The sequence below is a fragment of the Sceloporus occidentalis genome, unplaced genomic scaffold, assembly GCF_023333645.1.
Source record: "Sceloporus occidentalis isolate IW3139 unplaced genomic scaffold, rSceOcc1.0.p SCAF_5, whole genome shotgun sequence".
In the NCBI taxonomy this organism is placed as follows: Eukaryota; Metazoa; Chordata; class Lepidosauria; order Squamata; family Phrynosomatidae; genus Sceloporus; species Sceloporus occidentalis.
The window spans coordinates 130,357,588-130,382,812 of NW_028316985.1; the positions used below are offsets into that span (position 1 = coordinate 130,357,588).

Here is a 25,225-nt window from a genome sequence, read left to right on the forward strand (position 1 = left end):
AGTTGAAATAATAGAAAAAGCAGATGGCTTGGCTGGCCAAGGGTATATCCACACTGCAGAACTAAAGCAGTTTGACACTACTTTAACTGCTACAGAACCCTGTGATTTGGAATATGGTGAGGTATTCAGCATGGTCTTCCAGAGAGCCATGGTATCTTACCAAACTACAAATTCCATAATTCTGTAGTATAAAGTCAAGGCAGTTAAAGTGGTGTCAAACTGCTTTGATTCCACAGTGTGGATAGACCCCAAGTTGAAGCTGGCTGAAGCGAGACAGACGGGTCAAAAGTGCCATCTTGCCGCTAAAACTAGGGTTTCAGAGTGTACGGCAACCTAATGGTGGCCTACCGTCCACACGGGGGCCTCTATCTTTACATAAGTCCACACATCGCTTATGTCCAAGTGCGCTAGTGGCGCACTCGCGACATAACCCGAGCACCACAAAAAGAACCCGGAAGAACCAGGTTCTTTTTACTCCGGGAGGGACATCATGCGGTTTGGCAGCTGCAGTGTCCCTCCAGAGTTAAAACAGATGCCTGCAGACCACCATTTTCAGGTGGTCTGTCTTGGCCCTTAGTCTACATTATAGAGCCAAACTGAATTAAACATGTTCATTGCAGAATGAACTGTCCATTTCTAGCCTACTAAAACATCATGATATAATCAGCATTATTATCTAGGTTTATTATCTAGGTTGCCATAGCCAATAGAATTTGGTAACAATGAAGGCCAATGATGCTGACCACAATGGGCAGAAAGCAGAAAGAAAAATAAGTATATAGGGAAACAATACTGCAGTGGTATAAATGTATTTTCAATGTGTTTAAAAATGACAGAAAATAGATGTTTGAAAAAACAAAGAAAAAAACAACAACAGCATCAGAGTAAGTGATTCTGCCTTATCTTTTGCCGTGAGCTGCCCAGCATATAACATTGTTGTTCCTTCCTTTTTTGGAAAGGGCATCACAGCTTCTGAGGGAATCCAAATTGGTGTAACCAAATGTGACTCATAGTAAATGGGACTGAATACCATCACCTCTCTTTCTTTCCCTTTCCCCTTAGGTTCATTACCTTATGGTTCTGTCTGCCAACTGGGCCTATGTGAAAGATGCGTGCAGAATGCAGAAATATGAAGATATTAAGTCAAAGGAGGAGCAAGAGCTTCACGACATTCATTCTACCCGCTCGAAAGAGCGACTCAATGCATACACATAAGAAATACCTTGTCTTACTTTCTACCATTGAATGCTTTGTTGTTTAACTGAAGGCCATCCATCTCTCCATTTAAAATCAAAAGTGCTTCTCACAAAAGATAGTTAAGAGTGACTTGTAAATCACTCCTGTACAATTCTTGGTTGTCCAGCACTTGGTTTCCTAATTAGTTAATAGCTTATGTGATCAGTCTCTACTACAAAGCTCCTGAAACAGCCTTTTTTTCCCACCCTAAAGTGATTTATTTTCTGTTGGATCAAGAATACTAACTATTGTCAAATACGGAGATGTCTTTGATTTTTTTTTTAAAAAAATCACTTTGTATGTGTTATGCATAACACCTTTTTGCATTGTTTCTTATATGTTTTTGAAAAGGAAAAATAGCTTTTTATACTTTTTAATTTTGGTTTTGGTAAGTACTTTAACTACAGGTATACTTCAAAGGGACCACTTGTACACCGCGTACAATTTCTTGAGGAGGCACACCACTGACATTCCTTCAGATTTGGAAAACTTGCTAGATGGACCAGTGAGCATCTTGATGGAGGGTCCTGAGAACATTTTAAAACAATCAAAGGTGCAATTTCTAAATTTGTAAGAGTAGGTAAAATACAAAAAAAGTGCTTCTTATCTTTGTTAACATTGTATGATTCTTGATGTACTAAACAAAGTATTCTCTCTTTTAAATTTTCATTGGTGGCTATTCCTGCTGTTTATATTGTGAGCATGCCGGCTGTGGTGCTTGTTAATGCATGGCCATTTGTCTTCTTCAAAGCTTTATGATGCCATGGTTTTCTTTCAAGAGTTGCAGTGTATAGACAAATGTTACATAGAGCTATGCGTATGTTGCTGCAGAATGATCGCTGTAATTCCACAATGGTTATGCTGCATTGGAGCTGTTCATGTGCTGATGTGAGCATTTGCTGCTTAGCTACATTTATGAAAGTGATATATCTATAATACAGCAAACCTTAAGAATCAGAAGTCTTTTTACCTGCTTAAAAAATTTAGGTGGATTGCACCTGTCTGAATTATACATATACTGTATGTGATATATATAAGGAGGCTTCCATAAATGTAATAGCTTGGCTTGTAGCTTTCCTAAACACATACTGGTTTACCTGTATTACGTTAAAGTGAGGTTAATGGCTGCTACTGGAGCTATTGTTTGGAAGTGTTAGTAATATATTTGAACCTTTATTTTGAGTAAGAAAATATTAAGAGAAAAGTCAGTCATGTTAATCTGAAAGAAGTACCTGTATAAAAAAATACACAAAAAATCATACAAAAAAGGAAAAAAAAATCAGTATTATTGGACCAAAATTGGTGTTTTTTAATTTTAATTTTTGCCTATTTCTAATGCTACAAGAATGCTGTAAAGTCTTTTAAAGTGATGTATCCTGACAAGACATTTTTGTCAGTGTTTTAAAAAAAATCCTAGCTAGTTTTGTGCACTTATTGGACCATTGTGAATTCTCTCTGAGTGTAAGTGCATTTCTAATAACAAAAATTCTTGAGTAAAACTCTTCTTTCTACTATTACTAGTCATGCATCATCAGTAATTTTTACCAGTTCTTGTAGTAAGTAGAGGGTAATACTATAGTTACTTGTGGCATGTTTATGCATCAAGTAGTATTAGTTGATTTTCGTTTTTTGTTTTTATTATTATTTTTTAAATTTTATTTTTTACACTTTACTGTCTTACAGAATCAACATTTTCTGATAATGTGCAGTATCAGTATTTTCCTTCTGCAAAAAGTATTATGAACCTCTTTCAATTCTATATTGTAGTGTTTCAGTTTTGTGTCTTAAAAAGAGTTTGTGATGATTTTTAAAACAGTGTCTTTTAAACTCATGTAATGATGTTGATGCTTTTGGCTTTTCTCTGGTTTTAGAGTTTGTATTTTCACAAAGAATGCTTTGTAGCAGGCATTACAATTAATCTGTTTTGTACATAAATGTGCCAACAGCTTGATGGTGGCGTTTTTGAAATGTAGAATCAAGTGCTTGCAAAAATGTAATAAATACACTTGTGTACTTTGTGTACTTACTAGTTGTCTGTGTTTTCTATTCCCTTTCTTATAATATGTCTTGTTTCTTGATAAATTCAATGTTGTTTTTAAAAAATGTAACTGATTTCTTGTTAGAAAAGCATTTGCTGTTCAGAATGACATTATATATCATTCATTCATTCATTGTACTTGCATGCTACTTGATGTAGTAACATTTCTAAGTAACATAAAAATTCATATCTAGTATGCTATAAATCTGTTTAGACATTTTGGAACTGTTTTTTTTAAAAATAATAGATCTGTGAAGAATACAAAGGTAATAAATGAACAGCCACCATCACTGTCAACTGCAGATAAATAACACAAACAAGTATGTTTAAAGCTGGTATTTAAAACTGAACATAGTTTTCAGTTTTCAAACCACATGAGGAAGAATGTTACAGTGGCTGGGTTTCACAACTGGAAAGGTCCACATTCATGATTATTGGAATGTTATTCCATCACTGAACCATCCAGCATTATATTAAAGAGATAACAAACCCTTGGTAAACATATGATGTTCCCAATATAAATCAGAATTTCCTGATTTTAATATCAGGGATAACTCATTACATACATCCCACAGATGATCCTACTGTGTTTCAAAGATTTCTGATACTATGGGGCTATACAGATTGGCTTGAAGGGGTTTGCCCCGGATCAGGGCCATGGCAACCACACGCTGCGGCCCCGATTTGGAGGATGCAAAAAGGAGTGGCAAAATGCAGCTCCTTCTTGCGCCCTCTAAAGGGTGCCATATCTGCCGTGGCGTGGCGTGATGAAGCCCCTTTGGCACTGTGCCGTTTGGGGACTGCACCAGTGATGCGTCATCATGGCATGCCCCGTGTAGACCGGCATGTCCAAAATGGCACCCTGGAGACAGCATAAGGGTGTTAAGCGCCAAGATGCTCAACCCTGACTCCGTCCACAGGCAGGCACTTTTCACCGGTCTGTACAGGGCCCATGCATAAAAGATTTCTGATGGAAATCCAGGGTATAATTATGAGACAGAATTGTGTTGTCCCATATCCCCAGTCCTTCGGAAGCTTTGATAAAGAACTATGTGAACCCCCTTTACATACTTTGAGGCATTTCTATTTGTGACTGTATCTGCCCAGTGTCTGTAATGTCAACACTGTCTTTTGCAACTGAAACCCTGTCAAGATTTCTCCTTCATGTTAGAATTCCTCACTTTTGCTCCAGCAGGACATATTCAGAATTCAGAATTTTGGCAGATATTTCTCTTTTGGGCATTTTGTGGGCCCAGCTGTATGGGCAGATTTTGACCCTAGTCTTATGTTGCTATCATATCACCCTCCCCCCCGCCCACACACATGCACATATTCAGAGGTAGCTATGTTGACCATATAGTAAATAAAAAATCCACCAAACAATGAGAGTATCCAGACAGGCGCTTTGCGCTGGCCTGGATACGTGCTAGGGTTGCCTCGGGGCATCCTTTACAGATGCCCCGCAACCCTAGCACGTAACTGCGGTGTCAAAATGGTGGTGCCCTGTCTACATGGATGCTGCCATTATGATGTCACGGCTGCACCGCAGCCAAACATAACAGCGAGGGCATGATGTGCGCGTGCTGCTACAGGGCGCTTGTGGTGCCCTTTCAGCGGCACCGAAAAGAGCTCCGAAACAGCCGTATCCCCTCTTTAAATGGCCGTGCCAGAGATACGGAGGAGAAAGGGCCAAGCAGCCCCTTTCTCTCTTTCCCTGCTGCTATCAGGGCATGAAGCCCCAAGGACACCCCTTTCCAGGCTTCGGGGAAGCAGCATTTTGCCGCTTCCCCGAGGCCTGGAGAAGCATCGGATCGGGCCTCTGGGGCTGCCACTGTGGCTGCTGAGGCCCTGATCCATCGGGGAAAGGGGCAGGTGCAGGCTGCCACAAAGGGATGGTCTGTATCTCGCCAATGGTACATTTATTGGGCCAACCAAAATGCACAGTTACATGTTGCAAGCATTCGAAACTCCACAAAGCTTCATCAGGCAAGGTGTTATAAACCATACATGAGGGAAAAAAATGAAGCTGTTAGTCATAGGTTTGCATTTGCTGTTTTTTTGTTCTCAGTTCAGATAGCATGGAGGGATATTATTTGCAGGCTGGAAACTCCTCCTTCTGGCCATGTGGTCACTGGGAGATTCTCAAAGCCCAGAAAATTTAACATCAATGTGTGTGTGTGTGTGCGCGCACAACTTGATTTGAGCATGGAACAAAGTATTGAAGACTGCCCTGAGTATCCTAATATTGCATTGGTAAGTTCAGAAACAGAACGTGCTGAACTACCTGCTGGAAGTGCTTGGAAGAACTCGTATTACATGTGTAGAAAACACTAATCACATATTATGTTGTGATTTCCTCTGTGATTAGCTAATAGGAGCTTTGCATTCTAAGAAACATGAAATAGAGCATTTGAAAATTGTGTGTGTGTGTGTGTGTGTGAGAGAGAGAGAGAGAGAGAGAATCTTTGTAATTCACTCACCAAAGGGCTTGTCTACATTTGTCAGAATACTCTTGGCTGCCCCTGGGGTATTCTGGCCTTGAATTTCTTTCAAATCCTCTGCTTGCCTGCTGTGGGTTTTCTGTGAATAATGAGTGGCTGCCTTCTAACAAAATCCCTGTAAGCTGGCTGATGCCACTGCTATGGGTCCCAGTCACTTTGAGGCCAGAATAAATCAGAGTGACTCATACCCACCGAGTAACTTGGAAGGGATGTTTGGTGGGACCATGTGGGAAGGGAGCCATGCACTGCATTTTGCTCCAGGTTTGCTGGAAGATCTAGTGCAAAAGGTAAGTCTTTTAAAAGTGGTACAAGGGGTGGAAACCCTAAATCAGGTGCAGGTACTGTGAAAGCAACCTGAGCCCAATTTGGGTTTTGTGCTTGCATAATGTAAATAGCATGCAGAGAGTGTGTTGGGGGGGGGGGGGGGGGGCGGGTTTGTAACATATACAAGACCTTAGTCTAAAACAAAAGTGGACTTTAAATTTATTAGGATATGGAGCCTCTTGAGGACTAAGGATGGATTGAAATTTTCTGTCTAAGGATATTGATGGATCTGGGTGAGTATCTGAGATTTCCTGTCACCTTGGCAAGAATCATTGGCTGCTGTTGACATTTTTGGCTGTTTTAGGATAGAGACCCACACCTGAAGAGATACTTCCATGAAGTCAGTCTGTAAAATCTGAGGTAAATGCAGTGGGCCCATGGTATCCACTAGGGTTTGGTTCCAGGGCCACCCATGGATATCAAAAACCGTGGATGCTCAAGTCCCATTAAAACAATGGCATAGTAAAATGGTTTCCCTTATATAACATGGCAAAATCAAGATTTGCTTATTGGAATTTGTATATTTTTAAAATATTTTCAAACCGTGGATGCTTGAATCTGTGGATATGGAGGGATCACTGTAGTGAGGCCAATAAATAAGAGTCTCGATCTCATTGACAAACTGAAAACAAATGACACTGAGATCCTATCTCTCCCAGAAAAAACTGCAATGCTAAATTATTCAGAATGGTTTTAAAAATGGATTGTGAAACACTCCGAAAGCATCTCTCCAAACTAGGGGAAGGGACATTAAAATGCCCAATGTATTTCAGTGGTAGCAAGTTTGAAGAGATACTCACTGAGGCATAACATCACAATTTCACACATACATCAATCAGATCTGAACTGGCACAGTCTGGTTCAGAAGGCAATCTCAAAAATGGTATTGATACTTCAATGGAAACATCAACCTAGGGTGCATCTGCACAACTGTCATGTTCTTACATTTACTAGGGAAGAAATTCCAACGAACAGTTGGGGATGTAATCCTTCACCTATTTCATTCTCAGAGGAAACAAGTAATTTTATCCAGTTTCTTTCCATGCAAAAAAGTATTATTTGCTGTGCAGAAATGGCTCTTTTCTGTGCAAAAGTACCATGTGTGAATTTTGCACAGAATAAGTCTCAATCTATAAAGATTCTTTTCAGTTCAGTATTCTCCTCATCAGGGTTTCCAACCATTCTTTGGGAATATTTTTTTAATATTCTTTATCTCTGTGTTGAACATAGTGGGATTCTGAACTATGGACAGAATCCTGTGTAGAAATTACATCCTCATAAATTCAATTGTGTATATAGGAATTAGAATTGTACAGTTTTGTAATGTCTGTATCCAATAGAGAACTGCTGTTATGTTACTATGTAGCAGAGCTGGACAAATTATACCATGGGACTGATGCACAATGGGACTAATGTGCATCAGGCACTCTTGCTGGGATACACATCTTCACAATTTACTGACAGGGTTTCTTAGCACCTCACTACTTAGGTAAGTATACCTAAAGTTACTTCAGGTAAAATGTGATACAGGATTCTGGCACATATGAATAAGTGAGTGATGTAAGAGTCAAGAATGTCATAATTCCGTCCTCATATATTTATAAATGCCATATCATAGTCCTTTGTGATTCCTTTCCACAACAGCTGCCCAATGAACTGAACAGATCTTTGGAGTATGAGGACTGTAAAACACATGACACTTCATCACTCAAATACCTACTGCATCCAAGTGATGACTTGCATGTGTAAATAAGTTATTATAGAACAAAGACAGTAGAACGTTGTGAACATCTTACATTGTCTGAACCCCAGATGTTTCTTAATAGATAGTGTCACATATAATACTGAAGTCATCAAGTGTCCAGTTGAAGCAAGCAAAAAAACCACCCATGAATTGGCTCTGAGCACTTGGATAGATGGTGATGTTAATTGAACTTTGAATGCTGATTTATTTTATTTATTATTTATTCATTTTATTTATATTCTGATATTAAAATGAGACTCAATGTAGCTTATTAGGGAGACAAATCAATAACTAATACTGGAAATGCTTTTTTATTGAATACTGTAGTGTGTTAAAGAGTCACTGTTGTCATAGCTCACAGCAGGGATCATGTAGCCATTCATAAACTGCCACTGCTAGTATTCCTCACTGTTGGCTGTACAATAACATCCATAATCCACAAAACAGTGATATTTTTATTGGGCCAACCAAAATGCACAAAATACATGTCGCAACCTTTTGATGTTCCACTGGCTTCTCATCAAGCAAAGAAGTTAAAAATCATACAGTAGGAAAAAATATATGATGATACTCGTCATAGGCCTGCATTTCGTCAAGATGTTTTTGTGTTCTGAGATGTCCCCTCTTCTGATAACTGCCAGTTATGACAAAGCTGCTTATTTGCAGTATAATCCAATGTGTATAAATCCAACTAGCACATGCATTGATATCCTAAAAAGAAATAACAACAAAATACTGAAGCATGCTAGCTAGCAATACACCAAACAGCTAGAAAGTGGATAAAAAGCAACTACAGAGTGCATAAGAAAAAAAAAAGCTGTATAATCAAATCCACTATCCCCATGGAGGGCAAAAACCCATATACCAATAACAGGAGAAAATTCCCTCCCAGTACCTGAGGGTGACCAACCGAAGCCTGGGGATATGGTGCAGCATGAGAAATGCAATAGTGGGTGGGTGGCGTTGGTTTCCAGCTAACAATGGGTGCTGAGCACATGTTCAGGCTTATCTAGGCATGCCCAGTCTTGTGTCAAATCACATGAGATCTTGTAATCTTGAGTGAGATCTGGAGCGAGACCTCATGCATTCCCCCCCCCCCCCCTTATTCTTTGCAGGAAAATCTTACAAGGGAGTGGTTGGTTTCTTCTCATCTACCTAGAATCTTTCTTTTGATTTGTAAAGTTCAGGCTAATAATAATAATAATAATGATAAAGAAAGTTCAGTCTTAACTCTTCTCTACCACAGTTAACAGTGGCGGGTTATAGACCGCCCATTTGGGGCGGTCTGGACCCGCCCCTTTCCCCGGAGTATCGGGGCTTTAGTGGTTATACCGGCAGCCGCTGAGGCCCCGATCCGCCGCTTCCCCGCAGCCTGAAAAGGGGTGTCCTTGGGACTTCAAGCCCCAAGGACACCCCGCGGCGGCGGGGAGAAGAGAAAGGGGCCGCTTGGCCCCTTTCTCTTTTAGTCCGCTGGGCGCAGCCGTCTGAAGGCTGCGCCCAGCGGACTAAACCAGGAAGGAGCTCCGAAACGGAGCTCCTTCCTGCTCTGTGTTCAGGGCACACTAAGCGCCCTGGCGCGGAGCAAGGATGTCACGTCCGTGCCGCCCCGTCTAGAGGCAGCGCGGTTGTCACGTCCTCACGGCGGCGGCCATGCAGAAGGGCCGCCGCCGTTTAGTGCATGACGAGCACGCACTAGGGTTAGGGCGGTGCGGAAGCACCGCCCTTTTGTAACCCTAGTGCGTGCTCGTCACGCACTAAACTGCCGGTTTGTAACCGGCCAGTGCCATCTGTATTTGATGTCCTCCACCAAGCAATTGGGTTGCTTACCTCTTGTCTAGCATTGTGAGACACAGTAGACGGGATGGGAGTGAAGCCCATCCTTATCCTGTTCATAACGATCATGTGAAAGACATTCACACTTGACCCACTGATCCTGTCATAAACCTGTCAGTCAAGTGGAATTGCATCAATGGGTTCTTCCATTAATGCAAAATGAAGGGCAAGGACAGGACTACCACCCTGGCCCAATTCAGGAAGGATTTAAAGACCTTCCTGTTCCAACAGGCATTCCCCGAATAAAAATCCTGTGGGCCTCCCTCCTCTTCCGTGGCTAAGAGGATGGGCTATGGGGCTTTTGTTGGTTATTTTTTATGATTATTGTATTGGATTTTAACGTTTGTTTGATGTATGTATTGACTGTATTTTAACCTATGTTGTAAGCCGCCCTGATTTTTAGAAGGGCGGGATATAAATAAAAATTTTATTATTATTATTAGGACAATTCCACCTCACTGAAGGAACAATGACAGGATCAGTATGACATCATATGAAAGTCTTTCGTGCGATCGCTGTCCCGGATGGGTTGATGTCTGAATCTGCATGACACCATCTGAAAGTCCTACCTGTGATTATGTGGGAAGGATCTGACAAGGATGGGAAAAAGATGGGATAAGGATGTCCCGTCCCCCATCTGATAATCTCCTATGGCTTAGGCCAGGATGATTTAGGATGATCTAGGCAAGTTGACCTAGGAAAGAATGGAATGAGGAATACAATGTTGTATTTCCAATATTAGCAGTCCCCTCCTTGACAAGGTTCAGTTACTCCTTGTGGACACATATTTGGTGTCCTTTGTGACTGTTTGGACATTTGATGTTAATAATAATGTTAGTGTATTAAATGTGAATCGAGCACATCTACATGACATGAGGTGTCAGTTTCCATGGATTCCTTTTTCAGGTGAAAGAGCACCCCAGTTCACCTAAATATAGTGATATTACTAAGAAAAGTATTTTCTAAGGGTGCCTGATCACAGATTGCCTAGCATTATCATATTCTTAGCCCTATGGGCAACAAGGAAATACTTGGTTTAACTGAAATAAAATTGTTTCACTCCAGAAAGTGTTGGCAGACAGTAAAATTGATATGTTCAACTTCATCCATAAAATAACAGATTACAGAATTTGGCATAGGTTTCAGAATAAATTCTAACATGTACAAAGAGGCCTAACTAGTTTCTTTGCCCATGTTCACTTCAGAGCATGTGGCCTGAGTGGCATCCTTGCGGTATGTTAAGATACTACCTAAAGCCTTTCATGAGAGAATTTGCTGTTACAATTTGTGCTTTCTCATGCCCAGGGCATGTGAGGAAACAGCTAGAATGGCCTGGGGATTCTAGTATGTGAAGCAATTGTTCCAGGAGGCCAGCTCTCATGTTCGAGACTTTACTGCAGCTAGAAGATGGTGCTTTTACCACTTTCTTATTGTGTCAAATGCACATTATTATTATTATTATTATTATTATTATTATTATTATTATTAGTGGAGCAACCATTAATTATTGCTGGATTCCAATGCATGTCCCCAAATGCTCCACCCAATATATACAAAGTTGCTGCTGCTGATCCTCTTCCTCTGGCCCCTGGTTTTCTTTTGTGAATTTCCAGTAAAGTGGAATTTGAGAACATCCTGACTTTCCCCTCAGTTAGCCACCCATTTCCTGCATCTAATACAAACATTATCAACTACCTCCTCTTGTTTTCATACTATTTAACATGACCACATATGAACACACACTCACAGAGACCAGGATTAGATCAGCAATGCACTGCAAACCCCTTGTGGCTTCTGCATGCAGCATTGGCACAGAGAGATGCTTGAACTATATGTTTGCATCTGGGGAAATTTTCCTTTAATGCAATAAATGTTTTTGATCAATTCCAGAAGAGTGTCTTTGGACAAGATACCTAACTCACTTAAAAATTAAGGTAATATTGCCAATCATTTTTGGTTTTCAGTAAGAGAGATATACGCACGTTTAATTGGTTCAGCAAGAGCAATGAAAACTGGAAATGCTGTACTTTGTTGGATCTTTGCCACTAGTTGGATACCATTCCTAGCACTTGGTCCAGCTTCTATCTATGACTTTGTTGCTGTGTACCTTCAAGACACTTCCAATTTATGGTGATCCTAAGGTGAATCTATCCCCGTGTTTTCTGAGGCTGGGAATGTCTGACTTGCTCAAAGTCAGCCAGTGGGTTTCCATGGCTGAGCAGGGATTCAAACCTTGGTCTCCAAAATCCTATGCTCAGGCTAGCATATCACGCCGTGTCTCATCCATGGCTACAGCAATTATTTTCGATCAAACATGTTTATTCAAGCCAGTGTACTTATAGCAGTCAGAATAGATAAAGGATAATCTTTTACTCTACAGCAGATAGATGTTTATAGATACCATGTATGAAATGTTCCAAATATATAAATTTAAAACCTAATATATTCTGCAGAGTAGTTCTACAGTTTTAACGATAACTGTGAAACTCTCATTCTGTTGTGAGACTGATGTCCTTCTGTGTTTTAATTATCATTCAGGGGATGTTGTGCCTGTGAATCAATTCTGTGCTTGCTCTGTCTTTGGAGAGGGGGGAAAGGAAGTGGAAATTAATCTGCAATTCAGAATCCCCGTAAATGTGTAATACATTGCACAAATGCTTCACTAAACCTTTAGATGTTTTTGGTGCTTAATCAATAAAGGGAGCATGAAGTCTGAAACAATTCCAAATCAATTGAAGCATCCATTCCATGGATGTTTGGAATTCTTCCTCTCTCACACAGAGGTTGATTTTCTGAATTTTAATGAAGAAAGGAAAATGGCTGAACAACAGAACAAGGTGGAGAAGGAAGGCTAAGAAAGAGGCCCTTCTTTGAAACTTGTAAAATACAGACATCTAGTGGTCAAAAACACAGAATTCAGGTATAGATTTAGAGATTACATAATTGATTGAGTTGAATCAAACTATATCAAGTCTCTCTGTGTACCATGTTTTTAGACTATATCTCTCTGGGTTCTTTGGAGATTGTTTTGTTTTGTTTTGCGTTTCCTTTTATTAGACTTCCACAAATTCTGTGAGCTGTGCTGCTTTATTTTCATGTTTTCACATCCACAGTTTTATAACTTCCCTTTAAAATCTATGAGCAAGGCCTATTTATAATCTAATTAGTAAAGCCTGCTCCCTCCTGCTCCTTTTCTTTTAAAGAACAGATTTGTACAATTAATCAGCAACAACAGCACAAAAACAGAGTAGCCCTAAGCACATAAAAATAAGGTAAAATTCTTGTTTATAAGGATGGAAATAATATTTGCAATTTTGTGTTCATAGGTTGAAAAACAGGCTTCATGAAAGTCAGGAATCCCTCTTGAGAAGATAAAAGGAAAAACAAGACTTTTTAGTCATTTTTTTCCTGGTACAGTCAGCCCTCCTTATCCACTATTTTTTTATCCATAGATTCAAACATACACGGCTTGAAAATAGTAAAAAAAATGTGTACATTCCAAATAGCAAACCTTGATTTTGCATTTTATATTAGAGACACCATTTTCCTTTTCCATCATATTTAATGGGATCTGAGCATCCACAGATTTTGTTATCCATTGTGGTCCTGGAACCAAACCCCAGCAGATAACAAGGGCCCATTGTATTCATATGTCCCAAAGTGTTCAGAAGGCCAGAATTCATGTAGGGACATCTACATGTCTAAGTGTCCCTTGTGCATATGGATTTTCTTTTTCATGTGCTGTGATGGTTGATATTCCCTGCCCCACTGCACAACACCCAAAGCTTCTATACTTTTATTGATGCAGCCTAAAATTGCATTGGCCTTTTTAGCTGCCGTATCACACTGTTGACTCATGTTCAACTTGTGGTCTACTTGGACTCCTAGATCCCTTTCACATGTAGTTTCATTCAGCCAGGTGTTCCCCATCCTATAACTATGCATTTCATTTTTATGCTCTAAGTGCAGTACCTTACATTTCTCCGTGTTGAATTTCATTTTGTTAGCTTTGGCCCAGCTTTCTAGTCTATTCAGGTCATTTTGAATTTTGATCCTGTCCTCTGGAATATTAGCTACTCCTCCTAATTTGGTGTCATCTGCAAATTTGGTAAGTATGCCCCCAATTCTGTCATCCAAGTCATTGATAAAGATGTTGAATAGCACTGGGCCCAGGACAGAGCCCTGTGGGACCCCACTGGTCACTTCTCTCCAGGATGAAAAGGAGCCATTATTGAGCAGCCTTTGGGTTTGGCCAGTCAATCAATTACAAATCCATGTAGCAGTTACCTTGTCTAGTCCACATTTTGCAAGCTTCTTTGCAAGAATATCATGGGAAACCTTGTCAAAGGCCTAACTGAATCAAGATATCCTATATCCTAGATCCACAGCATTCCCTTCATCTACCACGCTGGTAATTTTATCAAAGAAAGAGATCAGATTTGTCTGGCATGACTTGTTTCTCTGAAACCCATGTTGACTCTTTGTGATTATGGAATTGCCTTCTAAATGTTCACAGACTCTCTTATACATGAGTATATACAGTAATTACTGTACACTAAGGGGATGTTGGATTGAGTCTATTGTGTGAAGAAAAATAAATGCTTTTTTGTGGAATGTTGCAATGTTATCTGAACAGAAATTGAGTTTCCTGTGCAGGAAACATGTTTGCACAATATACATGCTTTCCTTCACACAATGATTCCTCTGCAACATTTCAGGATGTTCAACTATGGGGAGCTGGGGATGTTTAGTCTGGAGAAGAGAACATTAAGAGGTGATTAAAAAAATATGATAGCCCTGTTTAAATATTTGAAGGGATGTCACATTGAGGCAGGCGCAAACTTGTTTTCTGCTGCTCCAGAGACTATGGCCCGGAGCAATGGATGCAAGCTCCAGGAAAAGATATTCCACCTCAACATTAGGAGGATCTTCCTGACAGTAAGGGCTGTTTGACAGTGGTACACACTCCCTTGAAGAGTGGTGGAGTCTCTTTCCTTAGAGGTCTTTAAACAGAGGCTGGATGGCCATCTGTCGGGGATGCTTTGATTTCGATTTCCTGCATGGCAGGGGGTTGAACTGGATGGCCTTTGCGATCTCTTCCAACTCTATGATTCTATGCTTCTATGATTCTAATACTGGGGAGACATACTTGTTTTCTGCTGCAGTGGGGGAGAAATCTTTAGCAATTACTCATCCTTGCTTGTAAAGGCAAAATAGCCAAGGTCTGCATCCCTGCTTGCTTGTAATATTTTAATTGACAGACACTGCAATAATGTTTGCTGGAAGTTAGTCTTGTTGAACTTAATGCACAGGGGGAAAAAATTCCAAGATGGGTGGATAACAGTTCTTGGCTCACATTAATCTGAAATGAGAGGATCTAATCAGCTTAAACTAGATTTAGGAAAGGTCAAAATCCTTTGGCATTCCTACTCCAGTACTAGGATATCTACTTAGACAATGTCACATGCTAAATACTCCTCTATAGACAAGTTCTAATTTCCTGGGACTTACTCCTGGATGAGTGGTGTGGGATGGCAGCGTTGATGGGGAAAACAGATTCGGGTCCTAACCTATTATAGCAGCTGAAGAACCATCCTAGACTGAAACAAAGGCCTATCTAGTCCACAGTGATAAATAAGTTGTGAGACCCCCAAAGCAGGGCATGAGTGCAAAAGCACATTTCCAAGTGTGGTGTTCAAAGGCATGCTCAAACCATGTCATGTATAATCACAACCATTGGTAGCTTCATCCACCATAAGTTTTTCTAACTCCCCTTTAATGTAATTCAAGTTGGTAATCACCATTTCATCATTGGCAGTAAATTATAAAGACTGATTATGTACCATGTGAAAACATACTTCCATTTATATGTCCTGAAAGTCCTGCTTTTAAAATTTAGTAAAGGATCCCAGGTTCTATCATTATGTCAAAAGGGAGGGGGAATATCTCCCATCTACCTAGTCACTTTTGCCACACTCTGCATGCATTGAAACAGCTCTGTCTTGTCCATGTAAGTCTAAATAACCTGAAACCCCCAGATCACATCTTGTCTTGGAACTAAGCAGGTCAGGCTTGATTAATATATGGATGGGGAACTACCAAGGAATACCAGGTACAGTGACATTTCAGAGACAGTGGCAAATCACTTGTGTGTATTCCTTGTCTAAGAAAAACCTATGATATTCATGGGGTCAACATAAGTTGACAGGCAACCTGAAGGTGTATAATGTGCATCTTTTCCACCTCCGTTTTCTAAACTAAAAATATCCCAAACATTGCAACTTGTACTTTCTCATAGGACCTTATCACACGGGAGGCAAAGCACCCAAATCCCATGGATAAATGGGGTTTAGATCCCAGGAATTTCCTGCAAAAGCGGGATTGTTTTCAGACACACCGGGCTAATTGTGCATTAACAGGACATTAACCAGTGCAGAAAGTGGGCAAAATTGTGGCACTTTTTACTTTCACGATTTTCCATGATTTTGCAACTTTCTGCATGGGTTAATGTTGCATTAATGCTCACTTAGCCTGACGTCATGTACCACTGGATCTGGCATTTCAAGGACACAGCTGGTGCACATGTTTTAAACATGCAAAAGCACTACTGGTCACTGCAGAGACCTGGGCCTCCAGGTTCAAAGGTGAGTGTAGGAGTATCCCCAGACTGCAAACCTGTGTGTTCAAGGGGAGTGTAACTCCATCTAACACAGGCTGGATCCCTATTCCTTGATCTGCCTTTTGACTGACCAGGAACACCTCTGTCTTGTCTGGATTAAGTTTCAATTTGTTTGCCTCATCCAGTCCATTACTGATGACAGACACTGGTTTAGGACCAGGACAGCCACCTTGGACGGAGATTGAAAAGAGTGATAGAGTTGCATGCCATCTGCATATTGGAGACACTGCATCCCAAAACTCCAGATGGCCTCCCCCAGCAATTTCATAGAAACACAGAATCTTAGAGTTGGAAGAGACCACAAAAGCCATCCAGTCCAATTCCCTGCCATGCAGGAACTAACAATCAATGCACCCCTGACAGATGGCCATCCATAATCATAAAGACCTCCAAAGAAAGAGACTCCACCACTCTCTGAGGGAGTGTGTTCCACTGTCAAACATCTCTTACTGTTCCTCCTCATGTTTAGGTGGAATCTTGTTTCCTATAACTTGCATCCATTATTCCAAGTCCTTTTCTCTGTAGCCGCAGAAAACAAGCTCTCTCCATTCTAAGTATGACATCCCTTCAAATACTTAAACAGGGCTATCATATCACCTCTTAACCTACCCTTGTCCAGGCTAAACATACCCAGCTCCCTAAGTCTCTCGTCATTAGGTTTGGTTTCTAGACCCTTCACCATTTTGATTGCCCTTCTCTGGACATGCTCCAGCTTGTCAACACCTTTTTTGAATTGTGGTGCCCAGACCTGGACACAGCATTCCACATAAGGCCTGACCAAAGCAGAATAGAGTGGCACTGTTATTTCCCTTGATCTAGACACTATACTTCTATTGATGCTGCCTAGAACTGCATTGGCCTTTTTAGTTGCTGCATCACACTGTTGACTCATGTTCAACTTATGGTGTACTAGGACTCCTAGATCCTTTCCACACATAGTTCATCAAGCCAGGTGTCCCTCATCCTATATCTATGCATTTCATTTTTTCTGCCTAAGTGCGGTACCTTACATTTCTCCCTGGTGAAGTTCATTTTGTTAGTTTTGGCCTAGCTTTCTAATCTATTAAGGTCATTCTGAATTTTGTTTCTCTCCTCTGGGATATTAGCTATTCCTCCTAATTTGGTGTCATCTGCCCATTTGATAAGCATGCTCTCTTATTCTTTCATCCAAGTCAATTGATAAAGATGTTGATGATAAAGATGCATATGTTAAATAGCCTAGGGGACAGCACAGAACCCTGAGGGACCTCACAGGCCAATAGCCAGGGAGTTGAGCTGGAGTCCCCTAGCACCACCTTCTGGCTTTGTCCCTGCAGGAAGGAACAGAACCATTGTAAATCAGTAACTCCCAAATCCCATCTCAGACAGGCGGCCCAGAAGGATACCATGATCAATGGTCAAATAGGATCTTGCTCCTCTGTGTGCTTATGTATGTTTGTGGTTCCAACCTTTCCAGATGATACCAGATGCTGAAAAAAGCATTCACCCCCAGGCTATATGCAGAGTGTCCCAGCAGCCTCTTACAACTTGTTCTGAATGTGTACAAGATGGTGAATGTAACCACCAGACACAGGAACAAAGTTGCACTTAACCTTGCAATCCCCTTTTAGTGTATGTGTGTGTGTAGTTTGATCTTTGACTCCCCCAAGGAGGACTTCTAAAAGGTTTTAAAAAAAGAAAAGAAAAAAGAAAACTTGTGGCCTGACCACCAGATGATCCATATCATTGTCAGCTTATGGGATCAAGTCCCAACCTTGGCATTAATCCAGTCTAGTCCACAGACACTAAAATGAATCCCCAGAATCTGACAGAAGTGGCTGGTCTCTACGCTTACTAGTGTACCCAAGTGTGTTTGGGTGAGTAGGGCAAAAAGACAAAATTGTTTTCTGTAATTCTAGGTTTCATGGCACTGTAAAACTTGTTGCAATAGATGTAGGATGTATATGACTGACAGCCTCATCCCATAGAAAAGTCAATAGTGAATCAATAATAGATGTGGAATTTTGGATAAATTAATGTTTTTTTCATGTTTCTGTTTTTATTTGATCAAAGTGCCTTTACCAATATATGCCCTCTGCCTTACTTTCAACATTTCCAACACATTGGGAACATCCTGTGACTTATCTAGGAATATTCTAGATAGTGATGTAGTGGTTTTGGCATTGGACTAGGATCCTGGAGACCAGGATTTGAATCCCCTTTCTGCCATGGATGACCTTGGATGAGTCACACACTCTCAGCCTCAGAGGAAAGCAAAGACACAAACCCTTCTGGATAAATCTTGTTAAGAAAACCCCACAATAGGTTCACCTTAGGGTTGTCATAAATTGGAAATGACTTCAAGACACATGGCAACAATGATTCTAGACCATACTGGCCTTATCCACTGGTTCTAGATTTCCATTTGTAAGTGTCCCAAATAATCTGCTGCGCCATATTTAGAGAGAGTGATACAGAGTGGTAGCTGTAAGTATTCATGCCAGTGCAGGTGGTGAATTCACTCCAGGTTTTAGTCTGAAATTTAAAGAATCTGTCCAAAGTAAACACTATTCACTAAATAGGTTCAGCCACTTTAGACAGTTCACATTAAAAACCAGAGTGGATTCATCATTCCACTGATGCGGAAGCTAAGAGACACTACCAGTGAAGGGACTCTCCTCTTTTATATAAAATCAGCACAGAGTAAGATTTACCAATGTTAAGGCTAACTCCAAGTCAAATATTTTATTGTTTTTGGCCAATGGTCCTTGCATAATAATTATAATCAAAACATTAAAAGAAAAACCGCAATCATCAAAGCTTACTATGCAGATAATGTAATACTGGTCAATCCAAATCGATTTATAATTTAAATCAAACACTGTTTTTACCCTTCAGAGTTGACTCAAGCACACAATTTAAACATGGAGGATATATTTATTAATGGGGCACAATCATGATCAGAACAAGTAGTCCTTGTGCCAGTAATAAAACATGTTGGTTCTGATAAGCTAACTTGACACATCTGATCTTACCGACTTTCCTTGTTGTCTTCTAGCCAACTAATCTTGACAGTTCTCACAGCAATAATTATTTCTGTCATCTAAACAACCAGATGTGTTTGTTCTTTCTCCTGACAGTTGGGGTTGGAGTAGTTCCAGTTTCAATCATTTTCATGTCTTTCCCCTTCACTGTTAAATGGACATTGCTACCACCCAACTGAACAGATGGATTGGCCAATTGCTGAGCTTTACCTTTAGCAACAGCAACTGTTGCAGATTTTTGAAAGTCCCTGTTAAGGTTCTGGGGAAATCAGCTTCCCATAGATTTCACATTAATTCATTTGAAGCAAAGAATTGCCAATCACTACTATTCAGTGGCCACAAGATGTCACCATCAGCCTTCTGGTAGAATAGGAGCATCAATGGAGTTGCAAATGCATGCCCTGATCATTCTAATTTAAAGTATATTCCATGGTGCAATCCTGGCACCTTTGTATATAGTGAAAAAAATTCCCACTCATTTCTATGGAGATAGAGTTCATCCATAGAAGATTCTCATAATATAGGTGAGATCAAATAAGAGTATGGATCAAACAGAGTATTTGCATGAACACCCATTATTTTATGCCTTCACTGCAAATATACAAACAACAACAGTTTGCAACACCTATGTGATCCTTACTGTTGTTGTGTGCCTTTCAAGTCATTTCCGATTTATGGCAACCCTAAGGTACTCCTAAGGTGAATCTTTCATGGGGTTTCTGTAACAAGATTTGTTCAAATGAGGTTTGTCACTGCTCTCCCTTGAAGCAGAGGCAGTATGACTTGCTCAAGGTCACCCAAGGGGTTTCCATGATCAAGTGGGGATTTGAACTCTGGCCTCCAGAGTCATAGGTCAGTGCTGAAATGACTACATGATGCTCTCTTATTTCTTTTATAACAATCATGGCTAACATCTTGTTAGGCAGTAGTGATGCCGTGAGCTAGACTTTACACCCTTGTAAATGTTTTTCATTCACATTCACAACTGTGGTACTATTGGTACAACGGCAAATGCCCTTACAGCCCACCGTAATAGCCAGGCAGCTCTACTCAGTGAAGGAGTTCTGCAGCACTAGTGAGGAGGGCATGGAAGGGTGACACCCCCTGTCTTTCCCATCATCAAGTCATAGTGTGATTAAGAGTTATGACAGGGCTTCCTGGGAGTTCCCACTTCTGTTCGGGGAACTTTAGCTCACTGGTAGGAGGGGTATGGATGCATCATCCTTCAGCTTCCTGCATGCCAGTGTCACATAGGTCTTTTGCTTGTGGTTTTCTGGATTTTAGGAGGGTTTTAGGAGGTCAGATTGGGAGATGAAGTTTAGCTATCACATCCTACATTTGTGTCCCATGCAACGTCTTGGCACATATCTTTTATGTAATTATGCCTTCATTATTTCTTACTCATCTCACTGTTCCTACCTCCAAATATCAAAAAAGAAAGGAAAAAAGAAAAGAAAAATGAATAGAAAGCCAAAATGCTATAAAATGAAGAACCAGTGTTCCTTAGAAAGAGCTTGATCATATTTTTAACACTGTGTAGAACTGCTAATCCCAATATTAATCCTTGGTTCTTTCATTCTGTCAAGGTTCATGAAAATGTTACAGTTAATAGTGCCCTCTATTCTCTTATTATTTATTCTGCTGTTGTCAGCAGCTATCAGTGATAATACCAATTTTGTGGATGGAAATCTAGTAGGAAGTTGTTGTATCTGAAAGGTCAGGATTTTGGTGAGGACAGAAAAGAATAAAGATAGAAGATCTTGGGGAAATGTAGATGCCAAGGGACCCTCACCTTGAATACTAACAGTTGGCTAAAACAGAGGAGCATACGTGTCACTAGATATCAGAAGCAGGCCATGGTCTGATCAGGGATACCTCACCCCAAAATGAAAATCTGCTAGGATACATATGAATATCTATGAAAAAACACAAATTATGTCTTTGATGAAGTGGGCTGTAATCCATGAAAGTTTATGCTATAACAAATGTGTTGATCTTTAAGTTGCCAAAGACTTGTTTTTCTGCAGTAGATTAATGTATCTACCCCTTAGGAGTAGAACGTCCTCTGTACTCCAATATTAAAATACCCTCCATTCTCTTAAACCCCTTAGGATTAATGCACATACATTCTGGTTGCAAAATTCTTGGCTGAACACTAATGGTGAAAAATTGGATATAGGATTGGCTGAAGGAAAAAAAATACTAGATTAGATATAAATTTGGATCAAACTATTTATCCTGCAATTTCACACCCACTTACTTAGGAATAACCTCCATTGAATTAAATGGGACTTACTTCTCAGTGGGCAAGTTCATTCAGCATTCCTTAGCCATAGATTCAAGCATCTGTGCCTTGCAAATATTTAATATATATATGAATTTCAATAGGCAAACCTTGATTTTGCCATTTTATATAAAAATACAATTTTACTCTGCCATTGTATATAACGAGACTTGAGCATCCAGGGATTTTGGTATCCATAGAGGGTCTTGGAACCAAACCCAAGTGGATACCAAGAGCCCACTGTATAGGATTTCACTATTATAAGTAAAATATTTAAAAGAACAAAATGCCCATATACATTACTATATTAGCACAGATTTTTGCTGAAATATGAAAATACATATGAATATATATAAAAATACCTAAATTATCCAACTCACCAATTATACAATCTTCCATGAACCTGTAGTTGGTTGGTTGTTGAATCCCATTTTGGTAGAAAGGCAGGCTATAAATCCCATAAATAAGTAAACCAATAACATAAAAATTACTGGAAGCATATTTTTTGGGTGTATGCTAATGTTTTCTATGAACAGCCAGCTTCCTCAGTCTTGATTGAATAATATTGAGAGTCTCGTTTCTAGCATAGTAGCATTTTTCTTCTTCTAATATATTGAAAATCTATACAGCAAAAATGTAAACTTAATATAACTTCAGGGGATTTCATAGAAATATATGAAAGCAACATATTAAAAGAAATATTTTTATATCACTCTCTCCAGAGCCAAAGCTAACAAATAAAAGTTTCAAGCCATTACTGAATAATATTTTAGCCTTAGGTAAGGAGAAATGAGTAGTAAAGGGTGGCACCTCTCGTCAAACTCATAAGCCCCGCCCACTGACAGGTGCCCCGCCCCGGAAGTCCCGCCTTAACAGGAAGTCCCGCCTTAACCGGATATCCGGCCTCCTGCCGGAAGTCCCGCCCTCCCCGGATATCCGGCCTTCTGCCGGAAGTCCTGCCCTCCCCGGATATCCGGCCACGCCCCCCGCTTGTGGCCCCACCCCAGCATGAAACCCCGCCTGTAGGTGGAGCGTCTGAAGGGACTCATGTGACCATGATGATTCAAAAGGGCCAATCAGAAGACGGTTTTAGCAACGCTACAGGAAGCCTTTGGGCAAGCCCAGACATGTTCAGAGAAGACAACATGGAGGCCCCCACTACTTCTGCAAACTCTACAGAGCAAGAAACAGGGGATGTGAAGCCAAAAAGCAGAAAGCGTTATCCTAGCAATAGTTCAGATGATGGGCTTTCTACCTATGCTGACCTGGCTAGCGAAGAAGCTGATGAGATTTGCAAAGCATGGAACCGCCTGGTGGATGCCGTTTCAGCAGAACCAGCTGTAATGCAGGTAAAAAAGTGGGTTTTTTTTATTTTTAAAGGGTTTTGACTAGCCTTACAAAGTCGGCTCCCCACCTCTCCTCTAAAAAAACAAAAAAAAGACTATTTTCTTTATATTTTAGCAACCTCAGGCCAGTAGCAGTTCTGCAGAGAAGTGTGCTGAAGCATGTGGAGGCAACACATTACCTATAGCTCTGTGGAGGTTTGCAAGCATTGGCTGGAATGATATTCCAGTAAGTCATCTTTTAGAAGGGGATTTTGGTATTAAGTGTGTGTGTTTTAAAAATGCATTTTAAAGGTAATCTATCTTTTTTCTTTTTTAGGATTTCGTCGAGATGTCTACAGCTCAACCTAGCCCTGTGGTCATGGCTAAAATTCTTGGACTAGATGTTCCAAAAGAACCATTAAATTTTTCTCCCAGAGAATTGAAAGTTCTCATGCGGTCAACAATCAGAGCTGTGTGTTATGGAATCATCACCCATTGTTTGCAGCAATATCGCTATGAATCCTGTGTTGGCTGTGTAATCTCTGCCCCTGCTCAAAATTCCCATGACTGTCTGTTGTGGTCAAAACGTTATCTGTGTAGAAAACTGAGCTGGTTATGTGGGCAAATAGATTTTAAAAACGTGTTACACGTATATATTCTTGTAGCTTACAGTTTCAATGGCCTATTGATAACAAATGAGACTGTAGACCAAATCTTGCAACTTGTAACTAAAGTAGAGAGATCTGAAAATTCACTGAAGGAATTAAATAACATTTTGAAACCCAGGGATAAGCCTATTTTGGAGCATGTGTTAAAAGTGATTAAAAATAGATCTTATAAAACATTTCTAACAACTATTAACAGACCATCTGATCCATAAAGACTGACTAGAAGTTTGTTTGAAAACTGTTGGCTGCTTTGATATTTTTTTAAAAATGTTTGTTAAAAGGTTATAAAATAAAAAAGAGTTTATTTTAAAAAGGTGTTTGTGATTTTCTTTTCAAAAAAGTGACTACTCTAGAGCTGGCTCATAATGAGTATTTACAATGGGGGGGGGTATCAGTATTCATGCACCACTCAATCTCCCTAGAAAACATGAGGCTTTGGTGGTGTGGGGGATACAAAATGGAGGGGTGGAGGGTGGAGATGGCTCTTTAAATTAAACAATGAAGAGGGGGTGGGGGGAAGCCTTCTTACAGAAACCCTCCAAACTTCCTGACCCTCCTTAGCCTAAAAACAGAAATAAAGCAAAGGAGAGATTCTTACAATTAAGCTGTACAGCTACCTCTCCAACCCCCCCCCCCCCACTTCAAACAAAAAGCAGAAATCAGGGTGGCTCTTAAATAATGTAGAGGGTTGAAAATCATTTTTTGCAACCCCCCAAGGCCCCCTCCCAATGTCTCCTAAACACAGAAACAAAAAGCATGGTTGAAGTTTTAAACAGACACTATATTTCCCTGGTGGGGCCCTCTGCAAAAAGTTTTTTAAAAAGAGAAAAGGGGAGGGGGGTGGCTTACCACATGGCTATGTGCCCTGCAACATGTACACCTTAGGGGTGGGGGGCCACCTTAGGGGGATGGAGGGACATAGATCCACCCCCAAGGACCACCTTTGGGTCATAGATCCACCCCCAAGGACCACCTTAGGGGGGGTGGAGGGACATAGATCCACCCCCAAGGACCACCTTTGGGTCATAGATCCACCTCCAAGGACCACCTTTTGGGGGAGGGGGGATAGATCCAACCTACCCTTTTTCTTAGGGGTGGGTGGGGGCAGGTCTCAAGAGCCAATCACAGACTGGTTACCTGACGTATAAAAGTTCTGCAGAGAAGGGGGTCTGTCCTTTTCTGGCTGCCATACCTGTGAGACTCTGTGGTTCTTGGTAAGTTTTTTCCTGTATATTCCATAGCATTGTTTTTTAAAAGAAGGCCTTTATAACTATTGCCTTTTCCCCATTTTTAAACTTTATTCAAAATGGGCTGTTGTGGGCCTTTTCCCTCACTAAAGAATAAATATTTGATGAATGTCCATTAATTTGGGGGGGAAAACTGAGCAGCTTTAAAATTACAAGCATAACATGCGGCTTTCTCTTTTTCCATGGACTTCATCTAAAATCTGGGGCTTTGGGCCATAAAAACATTGGTATTTATGCATTTTCCTGTTAAATGTTTTTAATTGTTAGCATGTAGTTCTGTTAGAAAGAAATTTTACATGTGCTACAAATGTTTTAGAAGCCTT

General features: G+C 40.4%; 2 protein-coding genes across 5 annotated transcripts in view; both read left to right on the forward strand.

Moving 5' to 3' along the window:
• GPM6A (glycoprotein M6A) overlaps positions 1-3,245 on the forward strand; it is a 209,367-nt gene extending 206,122 nt beyond the window's left edge. For 3 of the 4 annotated variants that reach the window (XM_089525452.1, XM_089525451.1, XM_089525453.1), the window contains exon 7: positions 1,063-3,244. In XM_089525452.1, the coding sequence (XP_089381578.1) occupies positions 1,063-1,215 (153 nt within the window). In that variant the 3' untranslated portion in view covers positions 1,216-3,244. Of the gene's footprint in view, positions 1-1,062 lie in introns of all 4 variants that reach the window. The other variant, XM_089525450.1, reaches the window with a different exon arrangement.
• Positions 3,246-16,215: 12,970 nt separating this feature from the next.
• On the forward strand, positions 16,216-23,949 carry LOC149312825 (uncharacterized). The gene is made up of 4 exons (XM_089527225.1): positions 16,216-16,320; positions 22,508-23,011; positions 23,124-23,234; positions 23,325-23,949. Exons 1-4 carry the CDS (start codon positions 16,216-16,218, stop codon positions 23,865-23,867), a joined length of 1,263 nt encoding a protein of 420 aa, XP_089383351.1. The 3' UTR covers positions 23,868-23,949.
• The last annotated feature ends 1,276 nt before the right edge of the window (positions 23,950-25,225 follow it).